General features: G+C 38.3%; 4 protein-coding genes across 4 annotated transcripts; 2 read left to right on the top strand and 2 right to left on the bottom strand.

Annotated features, from left to right (window-relative positions):
• Positions 1–1,723: 1,723 nt before the first annotated feature.
• LOC137745796 (uncharacterized) lies at positions 1,724–5,869 on the top strand. The gene is made up of 4 exons (XM_068485808.1): positions 1,724–2,027; positions 2,696–3,039; positions 3,132–5,100; positions 5,506–5,869. The coding sequence occupies exons 2-3, from the start codon at positions 2,699–2,701 to the stop codon at positions 5,083–5,085; spliced, it is 2,295 nt and encodes a 764-aa protein (XP_068341909.1). The 5' UTR covers positions 1,724–2,027; positions 2,696–2,698; the 3' UTR covers positions 5,086–5,100; positions 5,506–5,869.
• Positions 5,870–6,047: 178 nt separating this feature from the next.
• LOC137745797 (pentatricopeptide repeat-containing protein At1g63330-like) lies at positions 6,048–9,334 on the bottom strand. Its single transcript, XM_068485809.1, has one exon. The coding sequence runs from the start codon at positions 9,212–9,214 to the stop codon at positions 7,010–7,012; it is 2,205 nt and encodes a 734-aa protein (XP_068341910.1). The 5' UTR covers positions 9,215–9,334; the 3' UTR covers positions 6,048–7,009.
• Positions 9,335–14,177: 4,843 nt separating this feature from the next.
• Positions 14,178–18,196, top strand: LOC137745080 (nuclear envelope-associated protein 2-like). Its single transcript, XM_068484954.1, has 6 exons — positions 14,178–14,315; positions 14,956–15,300; positions 16,033–16,140; positions 17,065–17,526; positions 17,619–17,720; positions 17,843–18,196. Exons 2-6 carry the CDS (start codon positions 15,076–15,078, stop codon positions 18,005–18,007), a joined length of 1,062 nt encoding a protein of 353 aa, XP_068341055.1. The 5' UTR covers positions 14,178–14,315; positions 14,956–15,075; the 3' UTR covers positions 18,008–18,196.
• Positions 18,197–18,605: 409 nt separating this feature from the next.
• Positions 18,606–21,857, bottom strand: LOC137745079 (glucan endo-1,3-beta-glucosidase 1-like). Its single transcript, XM_068484953.1, has 4 exons — positions 21,575–21,857; positions 19,859–21,310; positions 19,247–19,424; positions 18,606–19,170 (listed from the first exon to the last, which is right to left on the bottom strand). Exons 1-4 carry the CDS (start codon positions 21,639–21,641, stop codon positions 18,978–18,980), a joined length of 1,890 nt encoding a protein of 629 aa, XP_068341054.1. The 5' UTR covers positions 21,642–21,857; the 3' UTR covers positions 18,606–18,977.
• Between the last annotated feature and the right edge of the window lie 2,302 nt (positions 21,858–24,159).

The raw sequence follows: 24,159 nt of genomic DNA, 5'->3' as shown, positions 1-24,159 counted from the left end.
GAGGTGGACCACTTCCCGGGCCCGACTCCACTACTGTAGCACGATATTATCTGCTTTGGGCTTACCATTCCCTCACGGTTTTGTTTTTGGGAACTCACGAGCAACTTCCCAGTGGGTCACCCATCATGGGATTGCTCTAACCCCTTTCTCGCTTAACTTCGGAGTTCCTACGGAACCCGAAGCCAGTGAGCTCCCAAAAGGCCTCGCGCTAGGTAGGGATAGGAATATACATTTAAGGATCACCCCCTGGGCGATGTGGGATGTCACAGATTTTATTATGTGAATTCAACTACTTTAATTGGTTTATGAGATGTTACTTCTAGCATGATCTAAAATGATTTATTTACTTCAAATATTTGACTTTTCTTTTGTCAATTTACGCATATAAATACATTTAAAACATGTAAGTTGTGCGTAGCACACCGTGATTAAAAAAAGGTCTTTTGCATACGCATGAGCACGTGCATGAAGGCTAGTATATATAAAGCCAATGGAAAATTGAATAGTGAATTTGGTGTCACCAAGCTTCAACAAAATTAATTGGACAAAAATGCCCCCAAGACTAAAAACTTCAAAAGCATCCCACAATAATGCATCAAATAAAGTAAGGGCATTGTCGTCATTTTAACAATATTTTTTAATAATTAATTATTATTTTTTTTTAATTAGTACCTCACAATAGGCTAGCAATAATGTGATTCAATTTATCAATTTTTAAACACGTTCAAAACATTTTAAGAGGTGTGTAATGCCATTTATAAAAAAAATATTTCGCACGCAGATAATAATGTGATTAAATTGGTTGTCAAATGATTTTTTTTTTTTTAACAAACGATACACTAAAAGGGAGGGAGTGAGCTTAGCTTCACAGTAAACTAGTAATAGTGTGATTCAATCAATTGTTTATTAAATATTATTTTCTCTATTTTTAAACACGTTCAAAATATCTTAAGAGGTGTGTAATGCATGTTATAAAAAAGGTTTTTCACATGCGGATAATAATATGATTAAATTAGTTGTCGAATGATTATTTTTTTTAACAAACGATATTATCTGCCTTAAGGGGGAGGGGGTGGGCTTAGCTTCACAATAAACTAGCAATAATGTGATTCAATCAATTGTTTATTAAATATTATTTTCTTTATTCTTCATGTAAATTCTATATAAACAGATTTTATTATTTGAATTCAGCTGTGTTAATTGGTTTATGAGGGGTTTCTTCTAGCATGATCTAAGATTATTTATTTCCTTCAAATATTTGACTTTTCTTTTGTCAATTTACGCATATAAATACATTTAAAACGTGTAAGTCGCGTGTAGCACGCCGTGATTCAAAAAATGCCTTCTGCACGGGCGTGAGTGCGTGCATGAAGGCTAGTAAGAGTATAAAATCCAAACCTTGTAGTAGGATCAGGATCCTCTCCTGAGCAAAGGGTGAGGATCCTCCTGACCAAGCTCATCGGGCCGTTAAAATTTTATCCAACGGCTACAATTATTATAATTTTTAGAGGAGCCCACTGTTTATAACTATTGGATAAAATTTCAATGGCCCGATGAGTTTGGTCATGAGGATTCTCACCTTTTGCTTTGAAGAGGAACATGATCCCTTGTTGTAAATAGATAAACAAAGTTGAAAGTTTCGTCACAATGTGAAAATTTCTAATTTTTATTTTTAAAAAATGGAAATAAAATAAAAAAACTGGGTTGGGATTGTGAAGTAAAAGAGAGGTATGGTGGGAAAGCCACATACCCCTCTTCTGCCCTTCTCACTTCCCCACCTACCTGTAACGTAAACACTACTCCTACACAAACTCTACCTTCCAAAATTCTCCCATATCCTTAACCGTATTAACCACCACTCTCTCTTGTCTCTCTGTCTCTCTCCCTCTCCTGGGGTTGGATTGTTTAGTTTCAGACGTATGTGTGAACATCCGCAAATTTCAGAGCTGCGAGCCAACGAATCACTGTCAAAATCCCAAATTTGAATTGGGCATTGGAGACTGAGACGACAATCTCAGTTCTCAGAGGTAATTTTCTCAATTTCCGATTGTTTTACCGCGATTTGATGTGTCGGTATTGGGGAAATTAGGGTTTTTAGGGTCCCCTTTCTGGGGAATTGAATGTTTTTTTTGGCTTAAAGTCTGAATTTTTGGTGTTTTATGCTATTGTTTTGATCGAAATTTTGTTACCCATTTGCTTACTTTTTTCGTTTATTGTTGAACCCTTTGACGGTGTCTGAAAGTCGCTGACTTTCTTAGTTTGCATATGCAACAAAGTTTAATCCTTTGCGTGGTTAGGACCTCAAATATTAGAGTCAACAATTTTTGTGTGTATATATGTCATGTGTGTGTTTCTCTTTTGATTTATGTGCACTCCAGCTGAAAAATACTTGCATTTGGAGCAATTGGGGCTGACAATTTTACTTTGCGCATTTGTCAGTAACCAGAAACCGTACCGTAGCTAGACGTTAACTCCGCCAGGTTGTGTTTAGTACGCAATTAGTTTAAGCTTAAATTTAATCTGGTAATTCTCCCCTATTGTTGTAATGTGAAGTGAATTGAGGTCTGGTGAGAGGGTCTATGCTGTTTAACTGTACAGTTGACAGATAAAGTGTACAGTATATGACATATGCCGCTTACTGTATTTGCTATGATGATTTGGAACGGATGTGTTTTGCTCTGTTTGACTGAGGCAGATCATGGAGGTGAAGAGAGTCATAGCAATATGTCAGTCGGGGGGTGAATTCCTTACAGAGAAAGATGGTACATTGTCATATAGGAGTGTCGACGCTCATGCTATTGACATTGATGACCAGATGGAGTTTGATGAGTTTAAATTGGAGGTGACAGAAATGTTTGGTTGCAACAATAACATGGTCTTCAAGTACTTCCTCCCTGGCAACAAGAAGACCCTGATTACTGTTTCCAATGACAAGGATCTCCATCGCATGATCAAGTTCCATGGTGATTTTGCAACCATTGATGTTTATATCATGGAGGAAGTAGCTCCTCCTGATGTCTCGAACATGCTTGCCAGTAGGTAGTTCTCTTAATATGTAAGCTAGTAAGTTTAAATACCACTTCGAAAAATTTCCTTTTTTGTGAAATTTATGAATTTCATGGATTTTTTAGGTCAAGCAGAACAACTCTGTCAGAAACTGTGGTTCCAGTTGATGCATCCCTCGATGTTGTGGACTTTGTGGGTGATACCACCCAGCATGATATCCCACTCAATGCCTCGCTTGATGTTATTGATGATGCCAGCCCTATTGATGCACATATTGATATACCCTCTGAAATATCACCCGTTTTCCCTCTTGTTGGCCCCAATGATGAGAAGCATGCTAAAGGTGCACAGCAGTGGCAGAATGCAATTACTGGTGTGGGCCAAAGATTCAGCAGTGTTCATGAATTTCGTGAATTGTTGCGCAAATATGCCATTGCGCGTCAGTTCGCCTTTAGGTATAAGAAGAATGATAGTCATCGTGTGACTGTCAAGTGTAAGGCTGAAGGCTGCCCTTGGAGAATTCATGCATCAAGGTTGTCGACAACGCAGTTAATATGTATTAAGAAGATGAATCCAACGCATTCCTGCGAAGGCGCTGTTGCAACTACAGGGCATCAGGCGACAAGGAGTTGGGTGGCTAGTATAATTAAGGAGAAGTTAAAATATATGCCCAACTATAAGCCCAAGGATATTGTGAACGATATAAAGAAGGAATTTGGAATACAGCTGAACTACTTCCAGGCCTGGCGTGGGAAAGAAATAGCAAAGGAGCAGCTTCAGGGTTCGTACAAAGAGGCATATAATCAGTTACCAATTTTCTGTGACAGGATAATGGAGACAAACCCTGGTAGTGTTGCTACTTTTACCACCAAGGAAGACTCCAGTTTCCATCGTCTCTTTGTCTCTTTCCATGCCTCATTGTATGGGTTCCAGCAAAGTTGCAGGCCTCTCCTTTTCCTGGATAGCATTCCCTTAAAATCAAAATATCAAGGCACATTGTTGGCTGCAACAGCTGCGGACGGGGATGATGAGGTTTTCCCTGTTGCGTTCACAGTGGTGGATGCAGAAACTGATGATAACTGGCATTGGTTTTTACTACAATTGAAATCTGCATTCTCAATTTCTTGTCCCGTGACATTTGTGGCAGACAGACAGAAGGGATTGAAGGAATCAATTGCGGAAATATTTAAAGACTCATATCATGGCTATTGCCTGCGATATTTGACCGAGCAACTTATCAGGGACTTGAAAGGGCAGTTTTCTCATGAGGTCAAACGGCTCATGATTGAGGATTTTTATGGTGCTGCTTATGCGCCTAGGCCCGAAAACTTTCAAAGTTGTCTGGAAAGCATAAAAAGCATCTCACTGGAGGCTTACAATTGGATCGTACAAACTGAGCCCCAGAAGTGGGCGAATTCATTCTTTCAAGGGGCTAGATATAACCACATGACATCGAACTTTGGAGAGCTGTTCTATAGTTGGGCATCGGATGCACACGAGTTACCAATAACACAGATGGTTGATGTGATCAGGGGTAAGATTATGGAGTTGATCTACACAAGAAGGGAAGGATCTAATGAATGGTTGATGAGGCTTACTCCATCCATGGAGGAAAAGCTAGAAAAGGAAATTCAGAAAATTGGAAACCTCCAAGTTCTACTGTCGGCTGGTGGTAGCAGATTTGAGGTTCATGGTGACACCACTGAAGTTGTAGATGTTGATCGCTGGGACTGTAGTTGTAGAGGGTGGCAGATAACTGGTTTACCGTGCTGTCATGCAATTGCTGTCATCCGTTGCATGGGCAGGAGCCCATATGATTATTGTTCAAGATACTTTACCACCGAGAGCTATAGACTGACGTACTCAGAACCAATACTTCCTGTTCCAAATGTAGACATACCTGTGATGAAGGCTTCTTCTCAAGTACTAGTGACCGTAACCCCTCCTCCCACCCGACGTCCACCAGGCAGGCCTACTACTAAGAAATATGGATCACAAGATATGGCTAAGCGTCAACTCCAGTGCAGCAGATGCAAGGGTCTTGGGCACAACAAGTCCACTTGCAAAGAGTTGTTGTAAAGCATTGGACATTATGTAAGTATCATCCATTTTTTGTGCATAACGATCAGTGTTTTACCCATTTTGTGCCTCAATTTGATAGGGGCTAGTAGAAACCCCCTTTGTTTCATTGCATCCGTGTTTTCACTCGTTTATTGATGAGTATACCTGTGGATCTATATTCAAGTTCAGGTGCATTGTAGGTTAGGTATGGCTTCATTGTATAGTCTTGTCATCTGTATGAACTTGCCTAGCACCACGTTTGGTTTCGATAAAATAGAGTTCCCTGGATGCCGATGAAATTTTAAGGATTACATTCAACATCTCTCCCCTTGCATCTTTTTATTTGTTTTGTCAATGTATTTTTGGCAGACGTGTTGCATTATTTTCTTGATCATACCTTAACAATTGATGTGCCATTTTTATTGGTTCTGTGAATAGGATTGCATCCGATAGGGCAAGGGCGAGGGCAAGGGCATCATCTGTACTAGTAGAAGCTCAAATAGACAGCGGGGGATGTGTTCCCGAATGTATGTTGTAGAAGTGCGTATGTAAATTATTCTTTGTTTTCGTAGTTGTATCGCTAACCTGGATATTTGGTAGTTTGACTTGGTAAATGAGTGTAATTACCTCAAGTTACTACGGTAATAGGAGGCAGATGTTGTTACAGTCACTTGAAGTTGAAGGCCCATGGAAGTTGGGTTTGGAATTTGAGATCTGTAGGTTTGGTCCTTTTCTCTTGTAAATTATCCTTTTGGTCAGCTGGCCAATGTTTAATTCATTTATACAAATAAGTTGGGCGTTTAGCTTGAAGATATTCCCCTTTACTTGTCGTTGAGCGGCCAAGACCGCCGCCTCCTCCCATGTCCAAAGCCGTGACTGTCACGGGTCGAAGCTGAGCGTTGGTTCCAAAGACTGTCTTTGTATGGTAAACATGCCAACCCTTGGGGGTGAACGGCATTGATGGTGGTTGCCGTGGTGGTGTGGTTGGTGGGGGGGCCTCGAGTGAGGTCTAGCCTTTAAATACGCAAATTCAGTCGGATTTATGACTTGCCACACGGATCCCCTAAGATTATAGTGCTGAGCTTTTGATTATGTTGAAAACTCGCCTGTCATGTTAATACTTACGAATGCAGTTGGCTGACTCTTCGCGATTCCAACCCTCTCGTAAAAGGATACCTAATCTATTGTGACAGAACTGTCCGAACCTTAGAAGATGACGTAACCTGTCACAAGAGGGTCGGAATAGCGAAGAGCGGCTACTAGCTGAAGTTCAGCCACAGTAGTCACCTTAACAAGGAGGAAAAGTACCTATAACCACTTCGATCCGAACCTTCACTCCTCTCTGCCTCTCATTACATCCTTGTACCCTTTTCCTTCAAGAAAAGTACTGCATAAGTGAGGTCCGAAGATGTCTCGGGGAAAAACTTCAGCACCGGTGTCTGGTTCTGACTTGGGATTCTTCTCTATTTAAACTGGCTTCAACTTATGATTACACAGAGCTTCCCCATGAGCTAGTTCAAATAGGACAGCACTGCTCTGCCTTCTGCCTTTCCTCTTGCTCGAACGATTTGGTTGAAACACGTCACTTATAAAGTTAATTCTGAGACATTCTAACCGTTTAGAAATGACCGTCGCAGAATTTTCACAAAAAAACAATTTCATTTGAAGCTATAGAAACATATTGGTGTAACAAAGCACCTTTTCTTGGCGTTGGTTAGGGTTTGAATATGTAGAAGAGATCCATGAACCTCAGTGGTGAAGGTGAAGAAAACTATCATACATGGCAGGCAACAGCTCCCGGATCCATTGCACACAATATGAACCATAGCTGCAAACGGCTCAGGTGTGACTGACTATGGAGACAGAATCTTCAACAGTGAACATCTGAGACCAGATCACACTTCACCAAAAGAAGTCGAGCGACCAACAGGTCATAACCTGATTACCGCGATGGAAGTTTCCATCGTGTTGCATCTAAGCCCTCTGCAAGGATGTTGCTAACGGTATCTACAGTAGAATTGTCATAGTCCAGCCTGTTCCTATCTACTTCTTCGCTAACACCAGACCCAATCAGCAATCCATGAGTCTTAGCATCTGGGACCCAACCCTTTTCTAACATTGTATCCAAAAATCGACACGCCTCACATTTATAACCCTCTTTCCAGAAGCCATTAATCAGCAAGTTGTAGATTGCTGAATTTAGAACTTTACTATCAGAAGTAAGTTTATTTATTGAACATGAAATCATGTGTAACTGAGAATGGTTGGCTATACAAGAGAGTAGATTAAATAGTCTCTCGGAATCAGGTATAAGACCCTCATCGACCATCATATTGAAAAGCAATAAGCATTCTTTCATTCGATTCTGCACACTCATGCTTTGTATGAGCACGCAGTATGCATCCAAATCAAGACTGCAACCCTCCACCAGCATTTTTGAGAGGACTATCAACAGATCTTTTACCTTGTCTAATTTTGACAATCCAAGCATAATAGTTGAGTAAGTTGAACTGGTAGAAGAAGTACCGGAATAACAGGCCAATTGTTCTATCCTTATTGCTTCGTCAACCTTTCCTGTCTCACACAAATCCTTGATCAGCATATTGAACGAGGAAGGCTCGATCGAACATCTATTTCTAGACATGTAACAGAACACTTCAGTAGCCTCATGAATCATTTCCCCTAGGCAAAGGCCTTTGACAAGCTCAGAGTAAGATGTATGATCCAAAACCCAGCTTTTGGTACAAATATGATCAAATATATCCACAGCATTTCTGTAGTTGCTCATTTTGCAGTGGCAAACGACTAGAGCCGAGTATGTGTCACAGTCAGGAAGAGAACAAGAAACCACCATTCTGCCAAGAAGTTCACGCACTTCCCTAATCCTTGCATGCTCGGAGAGCCATCTGATAACAATATTCCAAGAATTACAATCAGCCACATTTCTTTCAGACATTTTCACAAGTAAATCTTCCGCCATAAGAAATTTTCCAGTCCTGCAGCAACCTTCAAGCAGTACATTGCAGGCAGAAGTTTCCATGATTTGCTTATCTTCCAAGAACTTCATCGCGTCGTCTACCTTCCCTAATTTACAAAACACATATACTACAACTGCAAAGACATTATTTGGCGGCATCAACCCAGTTTCCATCATCTCTTCTAAAACCTTTATTGCATCATCCAATCTAAGGTTCTTGCATAAAGACTGCAACAGAACCTCATAAACCAATGAATCCGCCGTAAAATTAGAAGTTCTCATCATTTCGAACAATCTAATTCCCTCCTCCAGTTTATTTTCCTGACAAAACAAAGGTATTATGCAGGAATAAAAACTCAAATCAGGCTGACAACCAAGATCAAGCATTTCATCGAAAACAATAACAGCTTCATCAACTCGGTCCTTAACAATAAAGGATCTTATGAGAATCTCAAAAGTCCTACTGTTAGGACTACACCCTTTCTTCTTCATTCTTCTATACTGATCAATAGCAGACTCAATGCGGCCGCTCTCCAACAATGCCTCTAACAAATAATTCAAAGTATCAATACTTGGCACGATTCCTGCCGTCACAATCTCCTTATAGACGAACAAAAAATCTCGAAAATCTCTCTTATCCTTCACAAGGGCACCCAATACACTATTAAATGTCTCAATTGAAGGCCTAAAGCCACCTGCTTTGAAATTCACAAGCACCCTCATTGCCTCACTTAATCTGCAATGCCTAACAAACACATCAATCAGTGCCAAAAGCGCCTCTTCGACACCGGGACACCGATCTTTCACCATATTTTGACAAAACCCCTCCATCTCCTCAACATTTCCAGCCAAACCCAGTTTCAAAACAATCCGAAAATACGTATCGGCGGTGTGATTAAACCGTTTTTGCAGGGAAGCCCATTTGAACACCTTCACTGCTGAGCTCAAATCATCAGTGTTATCCAGAACCCGGATTAAGTTATCCGGTACAAGCTGATTCCTCAAAGACTGGATATTTTGTTCAAAGTCGGATGAATTTTCCGGGTCCTGATTGTTTCCCGAGAAAATTTCAATGGTTTTAGTGCAGGAGAGTGCAGAAAAGCATGCATTCGAACAGACCCAGAAGGGGAATCTCTTGGAAAATGTTAAAGACTGGAGCTTTATGAGCATTGCAAGAGTTCATGAAACAGATTTTACTATTTACAGCGGTAAAAATAAAAATTGTTCAAATGAGTAAGCGAACTGACCTGAGGAGAAAGAGCTACATGAAGCAGCTTGACATCATAGGATTTAGGAGAAGACTAGGAACAAGAGATTGTGTCGAATGTGAGTGTCTGTGTTCTGCCGTGAAGAAAAAACGCAGAGAGGTGTTTGCTTCCGTCTTTGTGCTCACTTGTTGACCGTTGGATTCCATTGAACGGTCGAGATTAGGCTGAAACTAAAACGAAAGATGGACCCGACTCTGAGTCGGGTCAAATCAACATCTGGAACGGGTTTGGGCCTAAATCGGCCTATTATTTCTTGATTTTTCCCTTCGAAGAATTCGCTACCTTCGGGCATGTTTGGAAATCGCTTCTGCCAACGTTTCTATTAGAGCAAGCCCAGCGTGGGCAGTTGCTCGGGGGACGGGGGAGAGAAAAGGGGCCCGAGGTCTCGTGGACCGGCTCCAGCGTGGGCAAGCCCGAGTGAAGGTGGAGGCCCGAGCTCCGGGCCCATGGAGAATTGCCAGCCCGAGAGCCTGAGGCCCTGTGACGTCAACGCTGACGTCAGCATGGCATCAGGCATTATTTAAATTTTTTCGTGTCAGGTACGTGCATCCCACTCGCGCGTGGGTGCGCGTCGCTGACACAAAATCAGAAAAAAAAAATTACTTTTTCAGTTACCGTTGGGAAGCCACGTGGCTTCCCACAGTCCGTTTGATCTCAACAGATATTTAATTTGGACCGTTCGATCTCGACGGTCAAAAAAAAAAGAAGTCTTATTTAATATCCACCGTTCGATCTGAAATCAACGGTGAATATTAATATGCTTTATAAATAAAAAAATAAAAGAAAAAATAGTTTTAAAATTAAGAAAAGTTACCGTTGTGACATGTGGCACAATCTGGAGTGTTGGAATTCAAATTTTTTTATATCTAACGGCAAAGATTAATTAATTGAATAAAAATTGTAAAAAATAAAAAAAAAAATCTGAATTTTTTTAAAAAAAAATTGTTTTTACTTTTCTATAAATACCTTCTCATTATCATCTACCTTACACAACAATTTCATATTTTCTCAACTACTTTCAATCACATTCTTTTCTTTGTCTCAAAGTTTCAATCCATTTTTTTTCAACAAAATGACCACTGGTGCAGGTACGAATTAGTCGCTTCTTGAAGATGTTGCGTTGTGTACTAGCTGGGTTGAAGTTAATAGTTCGCTTATGGGTAATGAGATGCAGTTGTGAGAAATGTGGAGTCTTATTCATATCAATTATCTTGAGAAAATTGGTGGGAAAAGAACCAAATAATCGATGTCCAGTCGTTGGAAATTACTTAGCCAATCGTTTAGTACGTGGAGAGACGCCTTGGCACAAGCTAGTAGTAATATTCGAAGTGGGGAAAATTACTCGGATCAGGTAACAATATATTATTTATTTGATACCCAAATTTACATTATAATTATTTGTTTGTATTATTTATTTGTTACCTACATAATTTATTTATTTATTGTTTGTATTATTTATTTGTTACCTACTTACATCCCCAATAATTGTCTTTTCGGATTTTATGACAAATGGCGCAACGACAATGATTAAAAATCTTATCCGAAATTACAAATAAAATTATTTTGTATTATTTAATAATACTTCGGATAATGACACGTGGCACAACGAGAACGATTAAAAATCTTATCCGATATTACAATTAAAATTATTTTGTATTATTTTATAAAAAAAAATACTAATATTTTATTACCTATTGCCAGAGCTATTGAAGTGTAACGGTGGAGATGCAAATGTTATTGTCAGGGCTATTATTGTTTATTAAGGGCAGTTACTGTTCATTAGGTGGATTGAATAGTGCATAGCCTGGGGGGGAGGGCTCCACCCCTATCCACTTTGCGCCAGCACCCAGCCCATTTATCCACTTAATTGAACAGTAATAGACCCAATGAACAGTAATAGGCCAAAGCATCTCCACCCAAAAAAAAATGTGCTGGCACCTAGTCTAAAAATGCGCTGGTACAAACGATCTCCACCCCTACAAAATGCGCTGGCACCCAGTCCATTTAAAATATTAAATAATTTTTTTATAAAATAATTTTAAAAAATAGTTTTAATTTCGGATAGGATTTTTAACCAATCTCGTCACGCCACGTGTCATTATCCGAACGTACTATTTTTTGAATAGATTTCCGCTAAGATTTTCAACCAATCTCGACATTCACACAACGTAACATCTTCACTGAGCTTCCACGAAGTCATTTTTTCTCTCAAAGTGTACAAAATATTCAAATGTAGAAAGTGTAGAAAATATTGAAATGTGGTGTAAGGTGGAAGATGAGGGTTAGGTATTTATAGAAGAAAAAAAAATTAATTTTTTAAAATTTTTCTGTAATTTTTAAAAAAAATTTGACATTTTTTAATTAATTTTTAATAAATTTTAATGTTGTAATTAATCTGAACCGTTGGATTTGAAAAATAATCAAATCCAATAGCCAACACGCCGCCACGTGGCCAACGGTCAAATTTCTGACCGTTGGGCCTTTTTTTTTTAAAAAAAAAAATTTTGGTGAAAAAAACGTGGACCGTTGATCTGTGATCGTACGGTCCAATTTAAAAGTGAAATTGAAATTTTTTTTACCGTTGGAAATCCAATGGCCTACATAAACTAGCCGTTGGAAATCCAACGGCTCTGAGGAGGGCCACGTAGCACCTTCACAGACGCAGCCCACTTGCCCTGCACCGCGGGCCCCACTGCTGCAGACGATGTCGGCTACTCGCGCTTTCCACCGCGTGTGTTGCACGCGCCAGCACACGGACCGGCCTCTGGGTCTGTCCATTTTGGGCTGGCCTCTTGACTGGCACGGGCTGGGTGCCAGCCTATTTTCCGGGCTGGAGCTGATGGACACAGTGCCGGGCCATTTTCTTCACTTGGTGCCGGGCCATTGAAGAAGGGCTGGACTTTTTAATAAAAATGTAAATACTATATGATATTTTTAATAAAAATGTAAATACTATATGATATAAGAATATAACATGTGCTTCATCTATAAAGCAGTTCAAGTGATTTTTTTGACACGTAAAGAACTCTAATAACTCTAACATAAAAATCAAACCCTCAAAGAACTCTAATATAAAAAGAAAATATGAAACTTGAGCGCAATAAAATAAAAAACCGGCTGACCCAATAGAGGTATGTTTCATTTTCATGATTTCCTCTCTCCCCATGGTCAAAGTTGACCTTGTATTTATGAACACCTAAGCTTATTAGTTGCCATCAATTTGGTTATCACTAATCAAGGTAATTTAATTTACTAGAGCAAGAATTCTAACCAAAGTATACATGTTATGTGGATCAATTTATCTAAACAAATAAGATTTGTCAGAAGCAATTTTTTTATATTAAAAAAATATCTAATCTTTACTATAAAAATAGAAATTAAACGTAATTGCAAAACCGAACTCACTAGTATATAGGCTCATTTGGAAGTGTATTTAAAATGATTGAAAAAGTTTTTGGTGAGAATGTTTTTTAAACAAATCTTTAGTCAAAATGCAATTAGATCATGTAAAAGCACTTGAAGTGTTTCCTGTAAAAAGCACATAACTTGTGCTTCTTGCAGAAAACACTGGTATTTATTGCAAGAATCATATCTAGTGCTTTTGGAAAAAAAAAATTTCTACAAACACTTTCAATCATTTTAGAAAGAACTTTTAAACAAATAAAAAAAATAAGACTATACTTTTGGTTTTTTTTATTTTTTTTAATTTTTTTTAGTTTTTAAATAGCCTAACCATTAGAGTAATTAATAACTTTACCATGCCCTTTTATCCTTGTCCTTTGTTAAATTAGGAAAAGGATCTTCCCCGGAACCTTTTTCTAGGGATCCAATGCTCGTGATCGTTCATCGTACATCGTGCTTTTAGAAATCATTTCAAAATTTAAAATTAAATATAAATAGTACCTAATGCTTTCTGACCGCACGATGTACGATGAACGGTCACGATCACGGCATTCCTAAAATCCGGATCCTTTTCCGTTAAATTAATCAAATGTTGGTGATCTGTATGGACTTGGCTTCTCTGCCCTCTCAATTCCCATACTCCATCCCCTCCTATTTGTGCGATCACGGTGAAACCACGTCAACATTTTATATTACTATTGCTTTTTATCTTATTATCTCTATAAAAAAAATCAATATAAAATATTAATACGACTTAACCTTGATCGCACAAAATAAGAAGGGATGAAAATATATAGAAACTGGGAGGACAGAGAAGCCGGGTTGATCTATATTGATAAAAAAATCAGTAAAACCTACTAGTCAACCGTGAAAGAAAAGTAGATAGAGCCCAAAAGATCAGGCGACGTTAGTATCCGAATCGAGCCCATCATTATTCAATACAATAGCAAGATCCAAAGGGTCCCTAGATCCCCCACGTGGCGAGAACCCATTCGCCGTGGCCAAAATTTTGATTTGCCGCGCTGTGAGTCAAAACTCAAAACCCGCGAGGACCAAGCGATAGGTTCGGGAATCGTCATATTTATGAACCCGAGGCTCGGATACTCCGAACCAGAGGCTCGGAAGATCCGAACCAAACCAGCCTCTGTCCGGGCGTCGACATATCGCTCAAAGCGCAGCAACTCCCGCTTAATAAAGACAAAAAATTTATAACTAAGCAATCCTAATTTTGCGGGATTATTGGTGCTTAATTTGGCTTCCATATCGAGCCGTCGGATGGTTCTCAGAAGATGGATCGTGACCGTCCGTAGGATTCCTTCTCTGTTCATTGGATGAAACAGAGTACTCGGGTCTTGTCTCTCTGTCCGTCTCTGTCATTTGGTTGGGAAGAAGACAGAGAGATTCCCAAGTGGGTTTTTGCACTCAAATTTGGTCTGACTCGGCCACCTGGTATCCCTCTCTCTCCCCTCTCTCTCTTTCTCTCTCTCTCTCTAGAAAAACACGTTCTTTGTGAACTCTTATGTTGTTGATGTTTGCTGAGATTGTTGGATCTGTTTTGGGGATTTTCAGGGTGTGTTTTGGAGACCCATTTGCATGCAGAGGTTAGGAAGTGGTTAAATTATTTGTTAATTATCAAAAAGATTTGAACTTTTTCATGGTTTTGATTTAAAGTTGATTTTTTTTTTTGGAAATTGGATTTGTGGGTCAGTCACGAACTCAAATTTGCTTCAACCTTTTGAATTTCGGGTTAATTTTTATTAATTAATTAATTAATTTTTTCTGAATAAATTTAGAGATGAAGGTATTCAAGTTGGAGACTCTGAGTTCAGATTTCTTCAAATTCAGTAGACCCAATTGTTGGCGCTCTCTCTCCTCTCTTTCTCTCTCTTAATCTCAATAATATTTCTCTCTTAAATTCAATATTATTTATTAGTTGAAGTTGACCATATTTTGCATGATTAATTTGGTTGATGGTGAGAGGAGGTGTATTATTTGCATGGTTAAATTTTTTTTTTTTAGAAAAGTATATGTGCAGTTTTCTTGGACTTGATTAGCTTAAGAAAATGATGCTGGTTGAACTTTCTTATTTTAATTCAACTTTCATTTTTTGAAGCTAAATACGTGAAACCATTTATGGTGCTTTTAAAGCTACAATATTTTTTTAATTTAATCAGTTTTTAAAATCCTAAATTTCTTGGAGGCCATAAAAATTTAATGCACATCTGCTTCTTTCACATGCAGCTTTGAAGAAGAAGATAACTTCTTTCACTGCAAGGACTTTAGACCTCTGATCTTCTGCCCTTCACGCAATCTAGATCTTCACCGTCAATCTCACTTGGGTGAGATTGCTTTTTCGGATTTATGGCGTCGATTTCGGAGAAATCACTGCCTTTGTCACCTTCCTCGTCTTCCTCATCACTGTCATCGATGTCGGTCCACGAATTTGATCCGTTGCTAAAAGATTTGGATGAGAGGAAGCAGAGTTTTCGCCGGAATGTGGTGTCGTTGGCATCGGAGTTAAAGGATGTCCGGAGCCGGTTAGCTTCTCAGGAGCGATCATTTGTTAAAGAAACCCTCACAAGACAGGCATGTTGTTGTTTTTGTTGATTTTAAGGTTCTTTATGTGTTTTATATGACATGTTTTCAGTCTTGAAATAAGTCATATTTTCTTGGGAAGTGATTATGCACTCACATTTTTCTCTTTTCTAAACGCCCTTGTTTAGGAGTTATATTTAATTGGGAATTTGAGAGATTTTAATAGATTTATAAATCTATAGATTTTTATAGAATTTAACTGAATTGTAGAGATTCTATATAAAATTTTGATTCAATTCCTTCGAAATTTCATGGGAAATGTGAGATTAGTGGATGTTTAAAATAAACTACAAAATCTCTCAAATTCCCTCATATTTCTTAACTTTTCCAAGTTTTTTAAATTCAAATTTTAATTGAATACATCTGGAATGTTATAAACTTCTTTAAAATTCTAATTGAATACATCCGGATTTCTAAGGATTTTAATAAATTATCTTAAAATCCTGATTGAATACACATTGAATTTCAGAAAATCAGTTCAAATCCTAATTGAATACCCCTAGATTCATTAAAAGAATTAAAATCCCTTAAAATCCCGATTGAATACACCCCCATTTTGGCCTTTAGATTGGATAAATCAAATAAGGATCAATTCTCGAAAATAAAAGAGTTGGAAATAAACAGGGCCTGCAAAAAGAGAAAAAAAGTGCGGAAATCATTTCCCTTTTTGTTTTGGTGTTTTCGAATTGTTGGGTCATTCGGGTTTGTTTGTACTAATTACAGGAAGCAGAGACAAGGGCTAAAAACTTGGAAGAGGAGATTAGCGTAATGCAGAAGAGATTGCAACAGAGAAATCAGCAGCTTGAGGCCTCAGCATCTACGGCTGAGAAGGTCCCACTCACTTCCTAGTTCTTGATCATGCATAATTTTGGATTAGCTTTTAATTGTTTGGCTAATTAAGAACATGATTGACTAATTATGATTGTCTTTGCTTACTTGATTATTTCGTTTCTACTGCATCTTGTTGTTTTGAAGTCGTCAAAAAAGCCGGACATGTTATCATTGAGGATGCCTTTTGGCTTTGCCTCTTTGTTTTTGGCGGAGCCCATAGGAGAAAAGGTCACCTTAGTTTGGTGACCATTTCGTTTTTAGTCTTCTTTAGCTGATTTCCTTACTGTTTTTCCAATAGAAGTCTTCAGTTTCCATGCCAACACATTGAATAATTCAGCCTGCGTAAAACGATAGAATTTCATTCAGTACTTGGTAAATCGGCTAATTTCTTTCTCGAGCCTCTGCATATATACGTGTAGGCAGGCGCATAATGGTTGCATTTATAAACAGAACACATCGACATAACATGTAACTGTTGTTCTGAAAGCAGAAATCCAATCTCAATTTTTTATTTAATGTCTGACTGACGTACAATATATTTTTATGTATTTAATTTAACTAGACACTAAGATGTGTGGAAGGTAAATAACTCGAGTCAATTGGAGTTACAAAGGAATGGTGTTCGAAGCTTGTTTGCATCTTACTATCTTTGTTTTGTGAAGTTTTGAGTTGGCTTGTCGCCATTGTTTATTAGCTATAAAGAGCTTTGTCAAACAGATTTGGAAAATAGTTGGAGTATGAAACCAATAGCTGAGTCATATATCTGTTTATTGGAACAAATCCGTTGGTTTTTGTCTTTGAACAGCGCATCAATTTATTAGCTATCAGGATAACTACTTGCGTATCATAGTTTTTGGTAGTTGGGGAGGTGAACTTAATTGTTGGACACATTTCCCTGACTATAATGTTATTAACGGAATGCAGTACCTTACGGAAGTGGATGGTCTGAGATCGCAGCTTTCAGCCACTCAAGCAACTGCCGATATTAGTGCTGCATCAGCTCAATCGGCACAGCTTCAGTGTTTAGCACTTTTGAAGGAAATAGATGAAAAGAACTGCTCGTTAAAAGAGCAAGATGATCGTGTAATTAGACTAGGAGAGCAATTAGATAGTCTGCAGAAGGATCTTAAGGCAAGAGAGTTTTCCCAGAAGCAACTGAAAGATGAAGTTTTGAGAGTTGAGAATGACATTATGCAAGCTGTAGCGAAAGCAGGGTTGAACAAGGATTGCGAGCTGAGGAAATTATTAGATGAGGTTTCTCCGAAGAATATTGAGAAGATTAATAAGCTTTTAGTTGTTAAGGATGAAGAAATAGCAAAACTGAAAGATGAAATCAGGGTAATGTCAGCTCATTGGAAGCTCAAAACTAAGGAGTTTGAATCACAGGTACATTCATCATATCCTTCTTTTTCTCTGTTTTTTGTATAAAGTCCTCGTTAGTAGATTTTTAATGAACATTATCCTTTTTTCTGGAACAGTTGGAGAAACAACGGCGAGTTGATCAGGAACTGAAAAAGAGGGTTTTGAAATTAGAGTTTTGTCTCCAGGAAGCTCGTGCTCAAACACGAAAGCTTCAAAGGGTAATCGTTAGTTTTTTCTTGCTACTCTGTCAACTTCAAATAAAATTCTCAATTGGTGGTTAATTGCTCTTGCCATTATATTTGGGACTAGCTTGACCTTTGAAATATATTCGTTGTGGCAGATGGGTGAACGAAGAGACAAGGCTCTGAAAGAGCTCAGAGATCAGTTACAACGGGGTGGCGGTGGAGCTGCAGCTGCTGAAAGACAAAATTTTTGGGAAACCTCCGGTTTCAAAATCATGATGTCTATGTCCATGTTAGTCTTGGTGGCGTTTGCGAAGAGATAAATAGTTGCAGTATCAAGTCCTGCTGTTATGTATAAAGAACATGAACGAAACTTTAGTTTTAGTCAAGGAATTAGGAATAGCTGCATAGGCCACAGTTGTAGAGGTTATCGTTATGGAGCATAGCAGAGAATGCAATTTTGTTGTTCTCGTTAAAACCACATTACTTTATGAATATCGAATTTGAATCTATGTATGGCATTGTGGCTACCATACCTGCGGATGTTGTATTGATTTGTTATATCCTTGTTCTCTCAACTCTACGGGGTTTAACCTTCACCTGCTAACCACGCCTGGGCAGATGCTCACGTTCGATTTTTGAGAATTTGAACACCTTAATTTGATGGTTCAGTCATATCAAAATTTGCAGGTAGATTCTGTGAATTTGAATACCTTAAATTTTACTCCTCTTGTAAGTCACACCTGTGTTATTTTAAAATCTAATGTGGTGCAAGTCCAACAGGTGCTCTGATGTTCATAGCTTTTCGTCTTTGAGGCGAAAACTTGAGGGCTTTCTGTGATGTTACGATCAGCATTCAGGTAAATGATAATGTAATGAAACGTAAAACACAGATTAGTGAATTTTACTCCGATAAATAGCAGAATTTTCTGTTCGTGCAACTTTATTATTGATATCTGAAGCAATCTGAAGTTTAATTCTACTAGGAAGAGCTCAGTACGCAGAACTACAATACCCAACTAAAAGGTATACAGAATCACAAATCTCTACCGCACTCTCCACCTCAGATTCAGAGTAAAATTGTTTCTAACAGCCCGGGTTTACATGTCGAAAAGCTTACCTGCACTTCACCCAGAGCAACTCTGCATCCCCAACCTAATGCAAGACAGTACCTATCATGTCTCCTCTAGCTTCTAAGCTTCATACGTAGTTATGTACAACCGCGATTAGTGATGAGAAAACAAGTTTATGTGGAATCTGACCACCCATTAAGTTCATGGAGAAGTTCCATTTTCACATGTTAAGAAAAAAATTTCTTGTAACTAAGGTTGCTACGAAAAAGATGCAACCAAAAGACGGTTGCAAGCTAGCTGAAGCGGATGTTGTTGTTGTGTTGAAACCGGGAGGGGTGTAGGGCCCAAGTTCTGGCATGGTTCCTGAATTAGCCGGGTTGCTTGAGTTCAAAACCGGAGGCGGAGTACCAGAGCTGCAAGTACAGGTGAGATTAGTAATGGACTTGGAAATGTAGTATATGGAGTCGTGAGATAGAACATTATACATACCCTGATGCACCTTCCCCAGGTGGTGGAAATGTTGTGATTGCTGGCGGTGGAGTTGTTGATGTTGGTGGTGGAATTGTTGACGTTGGTGGTGGAATTGTTGATGTTGGTGGTGGATTTGTTGATGCCGGATTTGGAGTTGGTGTTGAGGATGATGATGCATAAATGCAGGAACCAGTGCCTATTCAAAAATTCATTAGTCTCACATGTAGATATTCTAAACTACTATAATTTATGGGAGGGAATTTGAACTAGGGCATAAGAGGTCGGACACACTGTCTTAATCAACTGGCCTAACCCATATCTGGAAAGTCTGAGGCCTCTTTGAGATTGCTTCGGATAACCAAACTGAATCTTACTACGTTTGTCACAAAAAACTTAAAAGCGAATTTCAGTCGTGGAACCGCATTCTGAACAAGCACTTGCATGTGCTCCTTTAGGAAGCATCGCCAAGTACATTTCTAGGAAACATTTCCAAGTACTTTTATTTTTTAATAAAAATTTATATATACTTATAATAAAAATATTAAAAGCTAACGAGCCTAAGTGTATGTCTAGCATATATAAAATCACATGGAAGAAACAAAAGTACTAATGAATGAAATACTTTCTTACTTGGATTAGCACTAACTATTGTGGCAACCCCTCCAAAGTCACAGCTGGTTGACACAGGATTCTTCTGATAGTAGCTGTTGAAGGCAAAGGAGGCATGATTTTGCAGAGAAATTGGATTGTAGCAGCTCCCACTCTGCTGGATCTGTGAGCAATCTGCGCCTCCCATTCCACATGCATAATCCAAAGCTGCCTGAAGTGCTGCTTGTGGTGCTCCACTCTTTGCCACACACCAATTCTGCCCTGGAACTGCAGGAGCGTTAGTTGTTGCAGGAGGTGTGACCGGATTCGTGACAGGTGTTGTTGTGGAGGGAACACCTCCAGTTGGCGGCGGGTAAGTTGTCACAGGGTTAGTTATTGGTGGAGTTGTGGCTGGATTGGTAACTGGCACTGATGAACTCACAGGGTTTGAAGGTGGAAGAATGATGGGTGTGGTGGAGGGAACTTCCACAGGCGCAGCGGGGTTAACCGGAGTTACTGTTACCGGGTTTGTAGCCGGGACAGTGACAATGGTTGGGGAAGAGGTGTATGGAGAAGTTGTAGGTACTGCTGGTGTTGTTGGATTTGTAGGGAAGATTGTTGGTGAGCCATATGCATCATGTGACGTTGTTTTCGGGTGGGGATCGCTTAGGATTTCTCTTCTAGAAGAAGGAAGGATCTGTTCCTCTTCCCTCTTGAGCTCTTTTTGTGCAAAATCTTCCATGGAATCCACTTCTGCGTATAACCCTACTAGCCTACTTGTAATCCGAGTCTCGCTTTCTAAAGCTTTTGAAACCTTATCTGTGAACTCAGCCACTTGGGTTGCGCTGGGAGCTGCTGGACTCTTGATTGTCAAAACCATGGGGACAGCATTACAAGGAAGAACAGAATGAGCAAGGCCGGCTTTTTCGATCATTGACTGAACAAACCTATCTCCCATGTTCAATTCTCCGTCGATATTGGCTTCTACTATGACAGAAGATCTCACTTCATTAATAAAACTACAGATCCTATGCAGGTCTTTTCCATTTCCTCTTCTCAAATTCTCAAGAAATGGCAGAGAAAATGCTACCGAGACCTTAATTCTTCGGTCGAAAGGAAGACTAGTGAGGGCCTTGTGTAGGGCTTTGAGGTTGGATAAAACCCTAGGTAGCCTAGATTTTCTTGTATGATCACTGCCACCAATTGCTATGATGCTTTTGATGTCTGCTTTTGAGAAGAAGGGCATTATGTGGGTTCTCAGCCATGATTTTGAGGAAGATTTGGAGCTCATCAGATTTTCAACCTGCCTCTCACTCAAGTAGAGATCAACAGCTACGCCGGTTTTGGACAGAGTGCTTAAAACCCTAGGATCTTCGACAAAGACTCGAATCTGAGACGGGTTGATCTTGTTCTGCTTCAGGAATGATATTGTTCTGCCTGGTGATGAAGTTGTAGTGTTTCCACTTGCATGATATGAAAACCCCACCCGAGTTCCTGTATTTTGTGAGGGGCAAAAAAATGACAAACTTCAAACTACTTGTAACTGATAGTTTTAGCTGTAACGGGTTGAAACCCAGTTTTAACTACTCAAGAACTAATCAGAAGATGAAATGCAATTCCAAAATTCAAATATGTTACTATGAAGTTCGTCGAAACGGAATCTGATAAGTTTTCGAGTAAGTCTGTACACAATCTTCTTCCATCCGAAGAAATGATATATCGAAACAACGAGTCAAAAAGTAAAAATGTATTACTTACCTGATGAACAACAAGAGAGGAGAGACAGGAAGAAAAGGAAGAAGCACTTAGAAGCTACAATTGCCATGGTTTTGCAAGGTGTTTATGGGAATCAAGCGAAAGAGCAAATCAGATTTTTAACGTGATTCACAAACGTCTTTACTGAAAACGCTAACGAGCGAGAAAACATATGCGCTAATGAGTTAGAGAAGATGCGGTTGCTTTTAAAAACATTGCACGTAAAATTGTAGTGAATTTAAACTACTTGGAGAGAGGAAAGTGTTTGAAGATAAGGGAGTGAGGAGAGAAAAAGTGGCAAAAATAAGAAAGTGGGGAAAAAGAAAGGGTGAGGAGTGAGTTGTAACGGTAAAGAAAATAAGTTTGCTTTGTGACCAATTGCTGTGAGATGAGGACAATGATATGGTGGGGTTGGAAAACATTGTCTACAAAAACAGTAGAAAGAATCAAATGGTGATGCTTTGTGCTTCTTTTTCTTTTCCCAAAGAGAAGATGTGGGACGTGAGGACATCTGGATATAAAGTCGGTATTAACAAGGGAGGTGGATTTCTGCCTTTCATTTCCATACCTTTCACATGCTCTTCTAAAATGTGTGTTCACGATTAAGCCACGTTAATATTTTATATTCCTATTACTTTTTATTTTATTATTTTTATAAAAAATTAATATAAAATATTGACGTGACTTAACTGTGACCACACAAACAGAATGACATGGAGAGAATATGGAAATGAGAGGGTAGACAATCCACCTCCATTAACAAGTAGCAAAAACATATGCACTACGCACATGCCATGGAGAAATTTTTCAGTGAGACCAGCATACGAGGTGGTACATCACGTGTTGCTATACAAATAGTAGGATATGTATGTTAAAAAATTAATAACATAAAAAATAAAATTTCTCACTACTTACATAAAAACACGTGGTGTACCATTTGTGTTTCCGTCACAATGAAAATTTCCTCTATGTCATTAATGTAAAATACACACATCCTAAGCATAGAATACTATACCTATAGATTATGACATAACATTCCCACTAGGAATTCAATCTTTCTTTTTATTTAGGGGGATGAAATTAAGATCACCATGATGATTAATGTTGTTGGCAATAATAAGAAACTTTAATGGAAATGCTCTCGAAATAGCACTATTACTGTAGTACTAAGTGGTATTTTTAAAATTCGAACTTAAAATCTCTCACTTGCAAGTGAAAATGAATATTACTAGACTAGACTCTATTACTAAGTGACGTTTATATATATATATATATATATATATATATATATATATATATATAGCTTTGAATTGAATAACATGGTTGCAATAAGAGAGAATAGGTGTGTGAAAATCGTCATTCCCTTTTGTGTCAATATTGTCCCGTTATATCAACAACAAATGACTCGAAATTGTCTTTATATGACCTAAAAACAATATCAATGTTTTTATTTATTATTATTAAGGGAAGATGAGAGCGAAAAACTATTGCAGTAATTAAAAGAAGGTAAATTTCGGACTTTAAAGAACATGAGTGGAAACTCAACATCCTATCTATTAGAATATTAAACCGCATAAAAAACCAGTATCAGTATGTTGCTAATACTATTGATATTGTGGATTCACTACATTAGTAGTGTTATTTGAGAACATAACTATCTTTACTATTGTTATTTGAAAGCTATCCCAATATTCCAACGATGTGATTTGATGAATTAAAAAATGCTAGTACTAGATCAGCATCCAACAGCTAGCCTGTACTAAAGGAGTGTAAAAGATTTCAGATTTGTTTTGGTTGGACCATGTTAAAGTAGAGATGCACAAAAGTCAATTTTGCTTAGTTAAGTAAAACCCAAAAATAAAAAGAAAGTTTTAACGAAAAACTTACGGTACTGTTTATTTTAACGAAAAATTATATTTTTATATTAAAAAATTAATAATGGTAACATTTATTTTATCCTTATCATTAAAACTCAAAATTTTTAAATATTTTTCATTAATTTTTCTAAATAAAAAACTATCGAATATTAGTTAAGATCATCTCTCAAAGCATAACTCTTTATTTTAATCTTTGATAATGAAAATTTATACAAACAGTCCCTGAGTTTGTGATCCTTTCTTAAAAAATTTGTCAATATCCTCGTTAAACTATTATGTGAGCAACCATGTGAACAGGGGCGGATCAACTAAGGAAAACCACCCAGAAGCTCACAAAAAGGGCTATTGAAACCTCCAAGGACCACCCAAGTCTGGGCTGTGGTGGTGGAAAACAGCTGCCATGGTTGTCGATGCACTGCTCGTTCTGTTGCAGGAGGAGAAAGAAGATGACTTTATGGGTTTTAAAATGACTTGAAATGACTTGGCCAAAACGCACCGTTTTGAGCCAAGCCAATAAAAAAAAATTTAAAAGCATTGTCCTGCATTTCATTGTGATTGGACATCCTCTAGACTCCACGTGATGGGCTTTTGTATCATTCTAAAGTACAAAACAATTTAATAAACTTTTAACTTTTGAAAAAAAACAAAAAAAAAAAAACTTTTAACTTACCCTCCTCATCGTTGTCCTTCTTGTTTACTACTGCCTATTGG

This window comes from Pyrus communis, chromosome 9, assembly GCF_963583255.1.
Source record: "Pyrus communis chromosome 9, drPyrComm1.1, whole genome shotgun sequence".
NCBI lineage: Eukaryota > Viridiplantae > Streptophyta > Magnoliopsida > Rosales > Rosaceae > Pyrus > Pyrus communis.
This window is presented reverse-complemented; position numbering and strand designations above follow the sequence as displayed.

Coding starts and splice junctions, on each gene's coding strand:
- LOC137745796 (XM_068485808.1), top strand. CDS start 2,699: ATGGAGGTGAAGAGAGTCATAGCAATATGTCAGTCGGGGGGTGAATTC. Junction 3,040..3,131: donor TCGAACATGCTTGCCAGTAG/GTAGTTCTCTTA, acceptor TGGATTTTTTAG/GTCAAGCAGAACAACTCTGT.
- LOC137745797 (XM_068485809.1), bottom strand. CDS start 9,214: ATGCTCATAAAGCTCCAGTCTTTAACATTTTCCAAGAGATTCCCCTTC.
- LOC137745080 (XM_068484954.1), top strand. CDS start 15,076: ATGGCGTCGATTTCGGAGAAATCACTGCCTTTGTCACCTTCCTCGTCT. Junction 17,527..17,618: donor CTAAGGAGTTTGAATCACAG/GTACATTCATCA, acceptor TTTCTGGAACAG/TTGGAGAAACAACGGCGAGT. Junction 17,721..17,842: donor AAACACGAAAGCTTCAAAGG/GTAATCGTTAGT, acceptor TCGTTGTGGCAG/ATGGGTGAACGAAGAGACAA.
- LOC137745079 (XM_068484953.1), bottom strand. CDS start 21,641: ATGGCAATTGTAGCTTCTAAGTGCTTCTTCCTTTTCTTCCTGTCTCTC. Junction 19,425..19,858: donor AATAGTTAGTGCTAATCCAA/GTAAGAAAGTAT, acceptor ATTTTTGAATAG/GCACTGGTTCCTGCATTTAT. Junction 19,171..19,246: donor CCTGGGGAAGGTGCATCAGG/GTATGTATAATG, acceptor CTGTACTTGCAG/CTCTGGTACTCCGCCTCCGG.